Source organism: Trachemys scripta, chromosome 7 (genome assembly GCF_013100865.1).
Source record: "Trachemys scripta elegans isolate TJP31775 chromosome 7, CAS_Tse_1.0, whole genome shotgun sequence".
NCBI classification, from domain to species: domain Eukaryota; kingdom Metazoa; phylum Chordata; order Testudines; family Emydidae; genus Trachemys; species Trachemys scripta.
In genome coordinates, this window is record NC_048304.1 from 114,356,166 (window position 1) to 114,373,201 (window position 17,036).

The window sequence follows — 17,036 nt, forward strand, 5'->3', positions numbered from 1 at the left end:
GGATCAGTGGCTAAAATAGGGAAAGAACAAGTTAAAAATTATTTAGATAGATTAGATGGTTTCAAGTCATCTGGGCCTGATGACAGACATCCTAGAATACTCAAGGAGCTGACTGAGGAGATATCTCAGCCATTAGCGATTATCTTTGAAAAGTCATAGAAGATGGGGGCGGGGGGAGGGAGAGAGATTTTCCAGAGCACTGGAAAAGGGCAAATATAGTGCCAATCTATAAAAAGGGGAATAACAAACTGGGGAATTACAGACCAGTCAGCTTAACTTCAGTACCTGGAAAGATAATGGAGCAAACACCTAGAAGCTAATAAGGTGCTAAGTAACAGTCAGCATGGATTTGTCAAGAACAAATCATGTCAAACCAACCTAATAGGTTTCTTTGACAGGATAACAGGCCTTGCGGATGTGGGGAAAGCGGTAGATCTTGACTTTAGTAAGGCTTTTGATACTCTCTCGCATGACCTTCTCATAAACAAACTAGGGAAATACAACCTAGATAGAGCTACTGTAAGGTGGATGCATAACTGCTTGGAAAACTGTTCCCAGAGAGTAGTTATCAGTGGTTCACAGTCAAGCTGGCAGGACATATCCAGTGGGGTCCCAAAGAGATCAGTTCTGGGCTCGGTTCTGTTCAATATCTTCATCAATGATTTAGAGAATGGCAGAGAGAGAGTACACTTATAAAGTTTGTAGACAATGGTTATTTGGGATGCACTTAACTACTGGCAGTCTACTTCATCAGGAAGTTTCCCAGAGAACCCATTGGAAACAATGACTGCTTCTTAATGGGGACAGTAATTCAGGCTGGCTGAATTCACACTGTCCTGCATGATTTTCCTATGGCTAGTCTATACTGGAAATGTGTGCGCACAAGCACACACACACACAAAAAAACTTTCTTTACCTTGGCCAGTGAAAAGGAACTGGTACTCTAGTAACCAGTACTGAGAATTTTGAAGTAAAGTATACTGATGAGTTGTGCGATTAAACTATCATACATTTAAAGTAAACAAAAAATTTAACTATCCAAAAATGTTGGTCTGTTATTGAAAATTTGGTTTTTTTTTTTTTTTTTTTTTTTACTTTCCCCTATTATAAATAGTAACCATGTAAGTTGAGAAGAAAAAAGCTAAAGGATAAGAGACTAAATACTAAACTACTGATGAAAACAATTATGGAATACATGGACAGAATCCCACGGTTGATAAGGATACATAAGATGCCACTGATTACTTTAAAAAACACAAATCAACAATGCAACACTAGAAATAATCAAAAATGCAAAGGAATACTGGAGAATTGTTGCAATAAGATGACTGGAGTTTAGGACGAGAACCTCACATTTAAAAGCTGACCTTGTAAGAAAAGTAGGATTCCAACTGTGCAAAAGCATGAAACAGTGATAAATTATAAAACCCTTGGCAAGAACATGGAAGCAGCTGTGGCAAAGGTGCATGCCCAACAGATGCAGAGACTGACAAGGCTGGAACATTACTGGGTGCCAGAGATGACAAGACTGAGCTCAATGTGATTGTATTCAGCTTGAAAAACAAACCATACTTTTCCAATCAAGCCTTTTCCTGGTAACGATGCCCATAAAAATTACATAGTGCATATGTATTGCATATCATCTCTACATATGTGGCATATTGCAGAGCCATACAATAGATTTAGCATACAATTCTGACCACCTCGCCTGTCCTCTGACCACTAAAACATCTCATCTGTGTTTTTGGTACTTCTTATGTCAACCTTCACAAAAATACATTTTCTTTCTTCCCAAATCATCCCTAACCAATGCCCTGGACAGTTGTGCTATTCAGCTCTGGAAAAGAGGCAGCTCTTCTAGACCTAAAGTGTTGTGAGTTTAAAGTCTGCCATCCATTAAGTGTTTAAAAGAAAATAGGAGTTACCATTGGGCAGAAAGATTCCAAGGTTCCCAATGGGACTGAGCACTCATTTCCAGCCCTGGAAAGTTCCAAGATATTGGACTTTAAGGTCATGAGAATTTTTATGTCTAGAAAAAGGTTTTAGATCCTTTTTTCAGATCTCAGCAACTTCCTCTGGTTCCCATTCAGCAGGGCTCACAGTAGCTAAGGCTCTATCTGGTCTTTACAAACAGAGGGATACAAGGAGTCAAGTATCAGGGGTAGCTGTGTTACTCTGTATCCACAAAAACAACAAGGAGTCCGGTGGCACCTTAAAGACTAACAGATTTATTTGGGCATAAGCTTTTGTAAGTTAAAAAAACCTCACTTCTTCAGATGCCACCAGACTCCTTGGTGTTTTTTTTAGGGATACAAGGAGTAGTCCCAAAATATTTTGAACAACTTTTTAAAGCATCCCTGAAGTAGCTATTCTGAGCTGTGACACTGACATTGTGAACTGCACCTGTGCCAGGTGTAGCCTGCCCCCTTAAGTGTGCAAGAGAAATGTGACAGTAGCAAGTCACTAGGGCCCAGGACTGCTGGGAGATATAAGGGTAGCCTGTGTTCAGGGAGGGGAATCTCTGCAGGGAGAGTAGACCTGAAAGGGAGTGCTCCATTAAAGAACATGAGAACAACCAGGAAAGGACCAGTAAAGAGACCAAGCTGAGCACATAGGAAGAGGCACAGGGAAAGAGATAGGGCAGTCTGAGTTATGGGACAGATAGCCCAATGTTGAGGATCAGTTCCCTCTACGCTACCACCTTGTGAGGGGTTGTATGGACAAGTCTTTGGAATGCTGTGCATGCCTCATTCCTGGCTTCACCGACTGGTACAGTCCTGTCAAGCTCACTCTTTACACAAATGCCTTCTAGGTGCTGCTCCCTACTGTAGATACTGGGCACCATGCAAATATTTTAAAACAGGAACATGTGCTTTTTTCCTTCTTTCCCAGATTGGAGAGGAAACTATTAGCTTATAGATTTTTATCTGTGGGACAGAGAGGATGAAGGAATGAGGAACTTGCTGAGGGAAAACTAAGCAGACTAAGTTTTTTATTTAGTTCTGAAAGTGAGAAAGTTTTCATGGTTGTTCTTCCCTCTGGTGGGGGCAAGGCCCAGAGTTCAGGCCCCATCCCCTGAGAAAGTTCTGACCACTGCCCGTACAAGCCTACTCTGTGGCTTGACCGTGTGTCACAAGGAAACAAAACTTTTATGGAAAGTCAAGTTTGTAGAGGGAAAGGCATTCTCTCAAGTAGCAGAGTCACTCCTATACAGGGCTTGAACCAAACTCTGTACTCCTTAGACAGCCTATAGCAAGATTCTTTGTCTACATACCTCTTCACAAGCCCTCAAAGATGACGCAGGAAAATGCCTGAGTAGACAGACAGACAGACACACACACTCTCTCTCTCTCTGCTTTCTGTATAGATTTTGCTTAGCACTCTGGGTCTTATCCAAAGCCCATACAAGTCAATGGGAGCCTTTCCATTGAGTGTAATAGGCTTTGGAACAGGCCCTTTGTTACGAAAATTATAAGTACATTGGTAATGCCTGCAGCAGATTAGACAGCATCAAACTTACTCAAAGGCAGAAGAAAATATAGGTCACTTTGCTGAATTTAAGAATATTTAGAAAGCTTAAAAAGAATACTGAGAAAAGTGGTAAACACCAAGCAAACAGATGAGACGAATGTGTGAGACAGTTACAGCACTATGTACATATGTTACCTAACAATAGAAAAGGAGATTTTCAGTTCCAATCCTTTCCTCCGAAACAACTCCCTGTAGATATAACAACTAGACTGGCAGACTATTCTTGTTGGCTATTGGAAATAAAACAGAAAGATATCCCCAGGATATGTGAACAAAGTGAAAGCTTACCATTCAATTCCACAGGACCACTGGGATAACACTAATTAGGCTTTTGCAAGAGCCTAGGAAAATTGGGATAGACAGTTTAAAAAAAAACAGGCCTTTAATCCAAAGTCTTTGATCATTCAAAAGATGTATACTGAAAGGTGATTGTTTGCTATTTCATTTGGTTTCCTTTGGGGAGACAGAAGAAAAAATGCTAACTACCTTGCCTGTTGTAGACAGAACTGGGAAAATAATTGATTTTTTGGGGTCTCTGGGTAGTTCCAAAAAAAAGATGTGGTTGGGGTGGAAGGAGGAGGAAGAGGTGGTGCCACCTCCCTTATAAACCAATGGCCCAGTAATTAGCACTCACCTGGGATGTGGGAGACCCAGGTTCAGTTTCCTACTCTGCTAATGTGAAGCAGGGAACCTACCCCTCACAGGAGAGTGCCTGAACTGCTGGGCTGTGGGGTGTTCTGTAGCAGGTCTCAATCTCTCCTGATGAAGCGGTTCCAGATTCTATAAATACTTCAATAGTCATTGGAGCAGGGACTTGAACTTGGGTCTCTCACCTCCCAAATAGGTAACATAACCACTGGGTAGCTTGAGATGGGTGTCTCTCAGTCTCTCCTGCTGAAGCTCTTCTACTTTGTATAAAATACTTGAATATTCACTGGCCCAGAGAGAGGAAGGGAGAATGACTCTATAGCTGGTAAGTAGGGTGCTCATCTGTGAGACCCATCACTGGGACAATTTTCCAAGGGAAGGGGTGAATTCATCAATCACTTGGAGTCTTTAAATCAAGGTTTAATATGTGTCTATAAAAAATGCATTCTAATACAGCCACAAGCTACTAGGCTTGGTAGTGTTCACTTGCATAGAAAGGAAGAGTAACTTCCTGCACTTCAGGAATAACCAGATGATACTCTATGTCCTATGTTATAGTAGGACAGAAGGGCAGACCAGAAGATCATACCCTTTGGCCTTAAAATGGTGGTCTCCTGTAACAATGGCCAATCCATCCCACTTGCTGACAGTTGCCTTCAATCATTAATCCTTCAGGCAATATGAAGCAAGAGTTTATCTCAGTGATTACTTCCTTACTAAACTGCACATCCTCAGTACTCACTACAAGAGGGCTGGTGACCCTCTGCTAACTTCTTCTAAGTAGGGCAATAATGCTCATCTTCAGGCTGTTACTGTGCTATCCCTTCTTCCAGAAGGAAAGTATGGTGGGATAGAACTTATGTGGAAAGAACTTAGGAGAGTAGTGCTTTCCAACGGTCTCCAACAACCTTCAGGCTGTAAGTCAGTAGGGGTCTGATCTAAATACAACTCAAATCAACTGAAAGGCTCACATTGACTTCAACGGGCTTTAGATCAAGCCCCAGCTGAGCAACTTAAATCCTTTATGGTGGGTCACTTTGTCACCAACACAACTGCTAATGGTGGCCTGTAGTGGGGCAGCTGCCCCACTCCTGAAGAACAGGGCTTAAAACAGCCAAGCTAGGCTGATTGGAGTAACAGCCACAGCTGTGGCCAACTCAATTAGGGTCCCACTGGCCCTGATAAGAGGCCTGTGGGCCAGAAGCTGGAGGAGTCTCTCTCCAGCCCTGGAGAGAGAAGGGCTAGCTGTCTGAGAGGAAGGTACCTGAACCAGAGCAGTGCTGGGGAATAGGGCAAAGGAGTGCCAGCCTGGTAAACCCCTAGGCTGCAGGCCTTGATGAAGGCCTATGAAGCAGTACTGGGGTTGCAAAGATACAGCCTGGGAATAGGCAGAGGCAGCTGGTTCTAACCCCTTGCCAATATGAGTAGCCATTGTAGACTGCAGTCTGCCCCAGTGACTGGGGGCTAGATGATGACTGGCAGTAGCCACTGAGGCAAGGTGGGTTTAGAGGGTTGGGGGTTCCCCTGGGAGGGGAAACCCAGAGTGTGGGGACTGCTGGGGCAGAACCCCGAGGTAAGAGACACCAGGGTCCAGTAGGGACAGGGGAGCCTTAAGGCAGGCAAGACCCTGGCAAGTAGGATGTGCTCTGTAGGCTGGAGTGCTAATTCCTGAGATGACCAGCAGGAGGCGCCACTCCTGTGAGCCTTTGCTTCACTACAGGGCCTCACTGGTCAAAACCCAGCACTACACTGGCCTCAGGCCTCCATCCAAGCCACTGGAGCTGATTAGGAACCTGAGGCAATACACTGGGACAACAGGTGAATCGCTTCTATCCCATAAAGAGCACAACAGGTAACTATAATCTCAATTTATTTGCAGACAGAAATTATGACATTTTACCAATATGAAGCTATGCGCATCTGTATGCAGAGAGAGAGTCAGTGACAATATTGCGTTTCTTACTGTTTATATACATAAGCAGTTCAGCTAAACTGAAATCATCATGGTATTTATTATATTACAACTCATTCAGGGCAATGCTGACCAGCCCCTCAGTGAAATTCCACTGACCGACCAATCCATGTAATAAGGACTACACTTCAAGAAATCTCATAAGAACTCAAAATAAGTGCCATTCCACATTTTTGCATCTTTCAAATTGGCATGGAATTCGGTTTCCATTTTCCAATATCTGAATTTGAGTAACAGCTACAGAAAGAAAATGAATTATTTTCCCCCTTCCAGGAACATTTTGCAAAATTTAAACAAAGTTTTTATTGCAAAGGTAGTATCAAAAATGTATCTTGCAAGGTCTTTCAAGAGTACAATGAGGAGTTTACAGTAGTGACAGACCCATTTACAGTGTGCAGTGCAGAATATGAGTGAGGAAATAATAAATGCTGGACACTGTGTGTGCGGGTGCATGTAGCTTAACACAAGAAAAAGATAGAAAGGGATCATTTTCTTTGCCTTGCAATTTGTCATTCTCAATGCACAAGGTTGTAAATTTACACACCAAGGCAAGACAATCCCACTCCAATCTTAAGAGGTCTCAATCGTTCAGTCTTTTTCCTTGACCTGACATCACTTATCTTCACAATTCACAGTGGATTCTTCAGAATGTTCAGTCTTTAATTTTTTAAGAGAGGGCTCTACTGCAAGAAAAGACATGCAATGCTCCAAGGACTGTGCAATTTCATCAATTGTCCATTTGTCTTCATGAAGTGCATGCTCCTCTAGTGTAAATGGTCCTTGTTTGGTCCGGGTCAGCTCTTGCACATTGGCACAGGAAGAGAGTTCTATAGCATAAAAAGGAGAAAGCAGCCAGAAAAGGTGAATATTCAAGTTAAAAACGATGGATCTTGTTCAAAATCCCTAGTGAGCTAATTATATATAATTTTTTTCATATATTTTCAGTTGGAGAAAAGGGGCTCCTATTCAGATTCTCATCTCACTTACATCAATGTAAATCTGGAACAATTTCAACAGGTTTACTTCAGAATAAAGGAGATCAGAATCTGACCAAAGGTCTTCAAGAGATTTTGCATATTCATATCAAAATACAAAAAGAAAATTAGTAATGCAAGTTAAAACAGATCCAGGGTAAAATTTTCAAAAGTGACTTTGGGATTTTGGAGCTTAAGATCCACTGACTTTTAAAGAGATTTAGGAGCCTCAAACCCTTTTAAAAATAAGGCCTAGGCTTTTCTAAAATTTTACTTTATATCACTTACTAGAACAGTATAAAATGAGGAACAATCTATGATAAATACCAATGCAGTAATTAATCACCACTGAGACAGAAGAGATTCCGAATCAGGTTCACAAGGATACAGCACACACAGAGTTGGCCTTTGGACATAGGATGAAGAACAGTCTCTGAAATATACTCTTAATCTCCTCAGGTGTGGGAGGATTTCAAAATGAATTTGAAATGCAATCAAAAGGAGAAATTTGGGGCAGGGACCATGTCTTTGTATTTGTCCTTTAAAGGATCAAGCGGTGAATAAATAAATAAAAATCACAGGGCCTTGTATTTTTTTTTTCTGCCCAACACTTTCACCTTCTCCATTTTTATTCTCTCCCTTGTGATTCCTTCACAATTATTTACCATTCTTTCCTTTATGCTCCAGAGGCAACTACCTTAGTACACGAAAGTGAATGACAGCACTGCAGCCCAGCACATTAGGTCTGGTGACCAGAGATATGCAAAAGGAAAATATTCTTCTATTAGCAGAGATGTACATTCCGTACGCAGTCATGCTTTTTCCATGCCTACCTTTTCCAATGTCACTGACCAGACTTCTCACATAAAAGCCACCTCCACATTCAACATCTGGAATTTTAACAGTGACATAGTAAATTCCCAGCCCAGTATGAAATCTACTTTACATAGAAACAGTGCTCCCAACAAATGTAAAAATGCACTAAGCAAACAATCAAGTGATAAAATATTTATAGGATACAATATAAATTATTCATCCTGTAACATATGTGCGGGTGAGATTGCAAAGCCAGAGAGGAGAGAAAGCAAACATAACAGTGACTGAACAAATGCATTATAAATTAACTATTGGCCTTGGCATTTTAATAAATACTTCAGTCTCGTTCATTTGAAAGGTTTCAAAAGGTCATAAGTTTCATCTTTCCAATGATGAAAAACAGTCATTTTAAGTGCTATTCCAAACCAACAATGAACACTTTAAAATACTGACTGTACTTAAAGTGCACAGCTGACACGAGCTGTGACATTATAAAAAACATCTTTACTATTCCTGTCTTCCTTAACTCCCCCTCCCTTCCCTTCCCCGCCTCCCACAGTGATCAGCTACTAATCTCCCAACCATAAAATAACTATTTAAATAACATACACCATTGAAATATAGTGGCCAGACCCACTTTTAACAACACGACATGTAGTACACCAAAGGGCTCCCAAGGGAGCAATCAGTGTAATTCCAGAAGGCATACAACTGTCCTGCCTTCACTGTCAATATTAAAGGAGGATAAGATTTTCAAAGGCTTCTAATTCATTTCTGTGCATCCTAATGCATTAACTACATTTCTTTACATATGGAAGAAGGGAGTGTGGATCTCCTCTCCACAAATTGGAAACAGGTCATATCATTGCTCTTCCCTGCCCCCTTTCAGGAGGCAGTGAGCCAGGGATTGGAATGCAATTGTGGTGGGTGTGAATAATTCCCTTCCCAGCCCGGCCAAGTTCACCATAGAATGAGAATACAAAATCAGCTTATGTCAAATCGAATTGGGGCACTCTTACTGCGAAATGAAGCGCCCACGTGCAGACTCGCACTGAAATAATCATAGAATATCAGGGTTGGAAGCGACCTCAGGAGGTCATCTAGTCCAACCCCCAGCTCAAAGCAGGACCAATTCCCAACTAAATCATTCCAGCCAGGGCTTTCTCAAGCCTGATCTTAAAAACCTCTAATAACTAACCATGTGAACTGAGACCCACTTAGTTATTTCATTTCCAGGTTGAGTGTAGACTAGCTGGGAACATCAGCCTACATCAAATCTTTGGCCCTTACCCAGCGTGAACAGTGGTGACTGGAAGTTTTGGAGAGAGAGGCTGTACACCGTAACCGGCCTAGCAGGCTTTGCTTCCACTGCTTCTCCTTTCTTCATCAGAGATGACAGCCTTTGTCCATCTCTCTTCAGAGCAGAATAGCTGATGGGATAGACCGTACAAATGTGTGTCAGACAGCTGTAATGCAACAAGCCTCCCGTCCTCAAATCCTATTAATACAGCACTACAGGAGGATATATTTTAGCCTCCTAATCCTCTCCAAGTGCTCATAAAAAAAGAACTATTGAAATCATTTGTACACAGGAGCCTCTTTATATGAGAAATAGTTAAGCGCAATAAATGTTAGTCACGTATTCAATACTTGCATTTAAAAAGGGTTCATAACTGAATTCATTGCTTATGAAAGTGAGGAATCAATAGTGGGTATGGTAACGGACTCAAACACATGGCCCCACTGAAGCCTACGGGACCAACACACTCCCGAATGTTATGTTGGGCCCATGATCGGTAGGCAGTGCAGCTGATGCTGTACAGACAGCTTCCTTCATATAGCTCTTCCTTTCTCCTTGACCCTGACTCAGAATATCCCCACTGCTTCAGTCTCTCATGAGAGGCAATTGCCAACTACCCAGCCTTGTTTCGGTATGTCTAACTGAGCACTATTGATGAAACTAGATTCATTTAATTGGTGACAAAGGGCCTTATCCAAAGACCACTGTAGTCCTCAGCCCAGGACAATGTTAAAAGAGAAGAACTACCCAAGTTTACCAGAAGTAATTTACATGTAGCTTGCAGAAAATAGGCTTAAGTTTTCAGGAAGCTAGTATTGAAATCTCAAACCTTTTTTTTTTTTTTAAAGACAGAAGTTAAAGTACCATTCTGTTTACAGAATGAAGTGGAAGTCTCAAAATATTCTTCGCTAACTGGCAGATAATGCAGGGTCCTGACAAACTCCTGCAAAAATAGTATCTGATTCCTTCTCTATGTTAAAATTTTGCCGCAAAACACAGTACAATGTGACAATTTATGTCTGATGTTAAAATCAACGTGACCGTCAGCTCTGAATTTGTCAAGTTAATAAACCCTACAGCCTGTGTAGAGAGAAGGATGGGTAGGAAGGAGTTGCGTCTGGTTCACTGTTGTTAGGCAGATGCACAATTAACACTCCACCTCAGAAGTTTCTGGAATTGGGTATGGTAGTTTTGGGTCTGGTCAGTACCTTCCCAGTAACTGGACTCAGACGCCATGAGGGTAGCTGCTTTACAAAAGGTCATATGCAAGTGTGTAGGCTGGGAGAAGCGGAGACACAGCAGCAGAAAGCAGGCTGTTTCCCCCTGACTCTGAAGCCTTTTGCAGTAGGTCAGTGATACTGTTAACCCTCCAACAGGGAAGCCCTGGAGGTGTTAATTGCAGAAAGAAGAAATTGGAAGGGAAAACTAATTTCTTTCATTTTAATTGTATACTTGGAAGGTTGCTTGATTTTAGCCAAACTGTTTTAGTTAAATTGTCTCAACTTGTATGATTCACCAACTTCTCTCTTATTTGAATGACGATGGGGAAAGAGTCATTTATGTTTTGCTTTTCTTAATTTTGTATTTTTCTTGTAACTTTTTTTTTTTTTTTTAAATCTATATACTTAAACTGGGGGTTTGGTTAATTAGTTAGCTGACTAGCCGAGGAGGAAGAAGAGTCTGCATGGATTCCAGCTGGAGATTTTTGCAAGCAAGTGGAGGGAAGATGATGTCGCAGTGCTTTTGACTCAGCAGACTGTATACATTTTGGTGATCAAAGACTGTAGCTGAGACTCAGGTGAACTTAACCTACGTTTTTGGGAACTCTGAGTTACTTCTCACTGTGTTTCGGTTGAGACTCACCTGTTTATATTTTATTTGTTTTCTTTACTTATGTTTATGTATCACTGTGAAGATAACGTACCGTATGTGAGTTATAAAGGAGCCGTGTTACAGAAATGAAGGTATTATTATTATTGTTTCTTTATCAGAATATTTTATAAAGTTGGTACTTAAGAATTAAACTCATTCCTTTTTTTACTTGATTGTGGGGCGGCTGACCCTGTGCAATCCTTGCTGAATATCCTCAAGGAGTGAATTCTGAGTCTCCATGTGCTTTTCTATGGGAGTTGGTTTTAGGCACTACGACAGGGGTTCTCAAACTTCACTGCTCCGCAACCCCCTCCTGACAACAAAAATTACTACAGGACCCCAGGAGAGGAGACCAAAGTCCCAACCAAGCCTCACTGCCCCAGGTGGGGAGGGGGCCTAAAGCCTGAGCCACACCGCTCTGGGCGGGGGCGCCAAAGCTGAAGCCCAAGGGCTTTAGCCCCAGGCAAGGGGGCCTGTAACATGAGCCCCGCCGCCAAAGGCTGAAGCCCTTGGACTTCGTCTTTGGCCCCAGGCAGTGGGGCTTGGGTTTCAGGCCCAGGCCCCAGAAAGTCTAAGCCAGCCCTGGTGACCCCATTTTAATGGGGTTGCGACCCACAGTTTGAGAACCACTGCACTAGGATCAAGGCAGTAAAGTAAACTCTAGCCCACCCAAAGGTTGCACCTGCCTTGCCAATATCTTCTTGTCAAAAGAGAACTCTATTTATGGCAAAACTGACTTCTGCTGAAAAATGCTCCAAGTGGGGTAATGCTGCTGGCAGTGCCCGAGTACTACACAACTTACAGTGGAGGAACTTGCATTATGTCCCCTGTGAACTTTTGCAGCACACGTTCAAGATCTTCTTTTGTTATCTGATCTGTCAAAAGGAAACAAGATATACATTAGCACTGATTATTTATATAGCACTCTCGGTGTCCGTGGCACTTTACAAACAGGTACAAAGAGAAGGTCCCTGCCCTTTGGATCTTATAATCTAAACTAAGAAAAGAATCTCACAGAAGATGGTGGGAGACCACAGTGGGTAGAGGAGGAGGTAAGAGTGAGAGTAAACACAAGCAGAGGAGGGCAAATTGTCTGGGTTGATTTACACGTTTCTTGCAGTTTAAAACATTTAGTTCAATAGTCCTATTTTAGGCACCACTACAGAAAGATGCTCCAGACTGCAAATATTATTGTTACCTCCTTTTTGTTCTGTGCTTGCACAGTGGGGTCTGGTCCACTATTATGGTCTTAGATGCTATAGAAATACAAATAATAACTAAATCCCATTGAAGTCAGTGGGACTACTCATGTGCTTAAGCTTCTTGTTCAACTGCGGTCTTAAAAATAAATAAATAAATAAATAAATAAAAAGTCAGTAAATACAGTGGGCCTGATTCTCTGTTCTGATATTGTCCCTTTTCCAAAGGGACCCAGCAGACCTGGCCAGCTGGGAATTTCCCTTGAACAGGAGGAGCCGTGGGTACAGAAGACCAGCATAGCTGCTCTGTGCCATACCACGTCACAACCTCTGGCATGAGGGGGAAGGGAGTTGTAGTTAGGAAATCAGTTCTAAGGCCTGGTCCACACACAGTTTTTGTACCAAATTTAATTATTTCAGTTAGGGGTAAAATTTCCTACTGAAATAGTTATACCCCATCATCCCCTATTTGCACACAGTTACAGAAGTATCTTATACTGGTGTAATTTAGCCCCTACCCATACGAGAATACTGCCATCACTGCATCCATTACCAGTACAGTTAAAGTGATACAATTTAAGCACGTAGGGAAGCCCTCAAGGCAGTTTTCTTCCTTTCCCTGGATCCTCTGCTCCCCTCTCTTTTTTTCTTTCTGCATAACTGAGTTAAACGTGGAAGGAAAGGGTGAGAGAAATGGAACAAGTTAAGCCTTAGCCACGTCCTCCCCCAACCCCCTCTCCCTTATCTTCTTGAATTAGGTAGGGGCACTACATTCATCCCAGAACTGAATGGACATTGTGAAAGTTAATGCTCCCTCCCAGCCGATGAAACTGGTAGTCACTAGCAGGAACTGGGGGCGGCGTGGGTGTTGTACCCAAGAGCTGAAAAACCCCAACACACATGATTTTATTAATACTTTCCAATTTCCATTCAGGCCTGAGCATTCATTTTTTGGAAAACTATGTTGCAAGACTATGAAAACCTTCCTAGTTTTGATTTTGATAAAGGAGGGAATTGCTTGGCTAAACTAAGCAGCTTCTCTTAACAGTTAATTCCATAGCTTTAGGGGAACGATCCTACAGGACATTTGAGATGTAAAGCACACATTTTCTTTCCAGTAAGAGAAGAGAGTGGGAACAACACATCAAATTTCCCTATCAAGATTCAAATATCTAACCCATTAAAGCTCATGGAGGCATCATTATGTTTCTTTATGCATTCTAACTATTGCCATTTTATTCAGCAAATACCCTTATTAACTATCACTTCTCTCTAGAGAGACTGCCTCCAGTGTGCTGAGTACAGTTCTGCACTTTTATTAGAAGGCCGTCTTTTCAGTAACCAATTTTGTTGGTTGCTTAAGAGGGGTTTCAATATGACAGTTGCCTCTTATCTGTTCAGAAAGCAAACCTCAGATCTGTAATCTACATGCAAATCAATGAATGACTAGGAATTGGCTGGCCCCATTTCTCATAAAATAGATTTGGTTCATGTCACTCCAATGAAGTCAACAGAGTTCTGATTAAAACGAAATAAAATGGATAGCATTCTCAGGCCCTTTATTAGATTTTATTCTGCACTTCAGTAGTTCTTCAAAGCAGATGGATCTCACAATATGCATAAGGGTTTATTCCCCCAAAAACAAACAGTCTCTTCTCCGTTGCAGCATCAGAGGAGAGCAACTTATGCCTCACTTTTGTAAACCAAACACTGCAATTTCAATAGCAGATGCTGCCATTATGCCCAGCAGCTGTCTAAAAGAAGTGTCATTAATAGTAATGCTGCAGTGATTCATAAATCAGTCAAGGATGTTGGGGAGACCAATGCACATTAGCATGGGGGGAGGGGAATGGCAGAATCTTTTATACCATAAATTCAGAGCTTCCCCTAAAGAATCTCATGTATGTTATTGTTTTGCAGTCTTGCTGTGTGCTGCAGTTTAGCAAGGTGTCAGAGAAGAAACCAGACGGCAGTAAATACTATCCTTATGAGCCTGTCAGCGTGTCCACTGTGAACCCATTTGCTCCAGCTGAAACTTGGTATGTAAACTGAGCAGGAGTGTCACTTGTTTTCTTTTTCAATATTCACCCCCCGGACTGAATCGGCGGTTAGGGCACTTAATGACACAGCTGGGTTCAATTCCTGCTTTGATCTCATACTCCCCAGATTGAGAGGGGAATAGGAAAAAGCCCACTAAGCTCTGGAGAAAATAATTTGTGGTACAGCTAATTTAGTAATCTTTGAAAAGAAAAGAAAGAAAAAGAAAAAAGTGAGGCATAATGTTCAGTCATTAACAAACAACGTTGTGCAATGTCGGTTTATCAAAGTAAACATTTTACAAATTAGCCTGATAGGACCTAGAATAAATAATGTTTGTCTTCTGCAATTTCTCACGGTTTGAACAGGCTGGTATTAAAAATGACAATCCTGTCAGCTCCTCCCCCAGTGCCATTACAGGCTGACGTGACAGTTTGGATTTTTTTGCTTTCACTGGTAAACCCACAAAAGCAAAGGCAGCTTCATTAGATTCGTGACTTTGCTGAAACATTGTGTAAGCTCTGTACTCACCCTGCTTGGATTAGCACATACGCATACTCTACATAGTTCAGATTTACCCCAGTCCTGAGGTTTGGTTTTGCTGATAATTCATCCAAAAGCCACCACAATGCTCAGCCTAAACTTTCTCCCCAAGATTGGCTGTTCCTGAGGTTTTCCCTGCCAGGTCTCTCTTTTTCCAGATCTATTTTTTTCTGCTATAGAGAAATATACTCTACCCCTTCTTACATTCTGGGGAGAGATAAAAGTTATAACTGCTAGTAGGTCTCAGCACAAATTACACAGTACCTTCATGCAGGCTTCAAGCTGCCGATAAAAGGATGATTTAATAAAGGAGCCCTGTATTTCTATGCAGGCTTTTAGAGTTTGCCACCTGTTGCACAATGGTTTAAAATACAGCAGTCATGTCCAGTTTGTGCTTGGAATAGGCACTGCAGACAATTTGCCAATGGTTTCTACACTAAACACTGAAAGAAATAGTGTGACCAGTGACCTCTACACAGGCCAGATTCTGATGGAATAGTCCCCAACTGCAAGTCCATCAAGATCACAACTACTGACTCAAGAACTTCTAGTCTTATCTATACTGGTGTAAATCAAAATAACTCCTTTGTCTTCTGAGACCAGAAATTCTCAGGTCAACAGTGCACTGGGATGCTGATAAAATTACAGAAGGAAAACAGGTCAATGATTAAAACCAAGCAAAATAATATGTGCAAAACAAAATGGTACAAATTATTGTAAGAGCACTCTATGACACGCTAAAGAGTTACATTTGTTCAATGTTTATTTGCATAAACTATTCATCAGATAAACATAAACAACACACAGATCACCAAACAGTGTCAGTTTAATGGAGCTATTCCAGTATATATCAGTTTAGGATCTGGGATCAAGTCTGGTTGCAAATGATTTGCAAAGAGGAAAAAGAGGGGTTTTGTTTCTTTTTTATAATTATTCAACCAGTTCTATTAATGACATCCCTTCGCTTAAGTGGTAAAGGTCCTTGCAAGTTCTATTCCCAATGCCTGGATTTAGCCAATAAGAGGCTGGGGAGGGTCGTGGGTATACACCACTACGGATCATTATCAAAGGAGCCACAAAATGTAAACGGCTCTCTCAGAAAAGCATCAAAGGAGCACTAAACCAAGTTCACAGCTACTTTCAAAGTTCATTTTCGTTTTCCAACAGGAAGGCAATAAAGTGATTCTTGCTTCCTCCAGTGGAAATTGTTTCAATCTGGCTGTACAAGGTGCTTTTCCCTCAAAAAATAAACAAACAAATAATAATTAAAAAAAAGATTGGGAGGGGTTAAAACCCAAGCAGACCTTTTCAACACATCCTTGCAGTGTGTAACTTATATTTACAATGGTTTGTTTTCTAAACTTCTGTCTAGAGACTTTTCTATAAAATTTTAGTGCTTGCTTCTGTTTCAGACAGTGGACAGCTTTCTGCAAGTGCTCTCAACTCTGGACCCAGTGTGGTCCTTGAGGAAGAATTCTGCAGCTCTCGTAAGCTGCTTTCCCTCCCCCACACTTAGGACTCAGTCCTGGATTCCATGTGAATAGGGGGCACTTGGCATCTCACAGGATTAGGACCTAAAGCTCAAAGGTAGGGTTACCATTCGTCCGGATTTACCCGGACATGTCCTCCTTTTTGTACTAAAAATAGCGTCCGGGGGGAATTTGTAAAGCACTCACAATGTCCGGGATTTCCTCCCTTCCCCGTCAGAGCAGACCGAGCGGCTGGGAGGGCTGCAGGAAAGTCCCGGGCTGGACTCTGGAGCAGCTGGAGAGGACCTCCGCCTCCCCCCCTCCCTGCATTCTGAGCAAGTGTCTCAGCACAAAGTGCAGCCCTCCCCTTTTGCAACTGGGAGCGGTTTCTGCCATGCAGCATAGCAAAACGGGAGCGAGAGCACTTTGTGCTGATACAAGGGCAGCTCTCCCCTGCAGCCCGGTCCGGCAGCACTATGCAGGGCCAGGGACCGGGTTTTGTTGTGCTGGGGAGCTCAGCCACGTGTCCGGCCGGTACAGAGCCCAACACCCTGTTCTGAGCAGCAGGGTAAGGGGGCAGGAGAAGGGGCAGGGAGATTCTGGAGGGGGCAGTCAAGAAACGGGGGGGGGCTTTTTGGAGGGAGTGGAGAAAGTTTTGGGCAGTCAGGGTACAGG

At 42.2% G+C, this 17,036-nt stretch overlaps 1 protein-coding gene across 1 annotated transcript in view; it reads right to left on the bottom strand.

The window, feature by feature from the left end:
* Positions 1-6,032: 6,032 nt before the first annotated feature.
* Positions 6,033-17,036, bottom strand: part of TRUB1 (TruB pseudouridine synthase family member 1) — a 44,705-nt gene continuing 33,701 nt past the window's right edge. Inside the window, exons 5-8 of the mRNA XM_034777705.1 lie at positions 11,916-11,988; positions 9,232-9,371; positions 7,959-8,015; positions 6,033-6,978 (exon numbers count right to left, since the gene is read on the bottom strand). Coding sequence (XP_034633596.1) covers positions 6,764-6,978; positions 7,959-8,015; positions 9,232-9,371; positions 11,916-11,988 — 485 coding nt within the window. The 3' untranslated portion in view covers positions 6,033-6,763. The remainder of the gene's footprint in view (positions 6,979-7,958; positions 8,016-9,231; positions 9,372-11,915; positions 11,989-17,036) is intronic.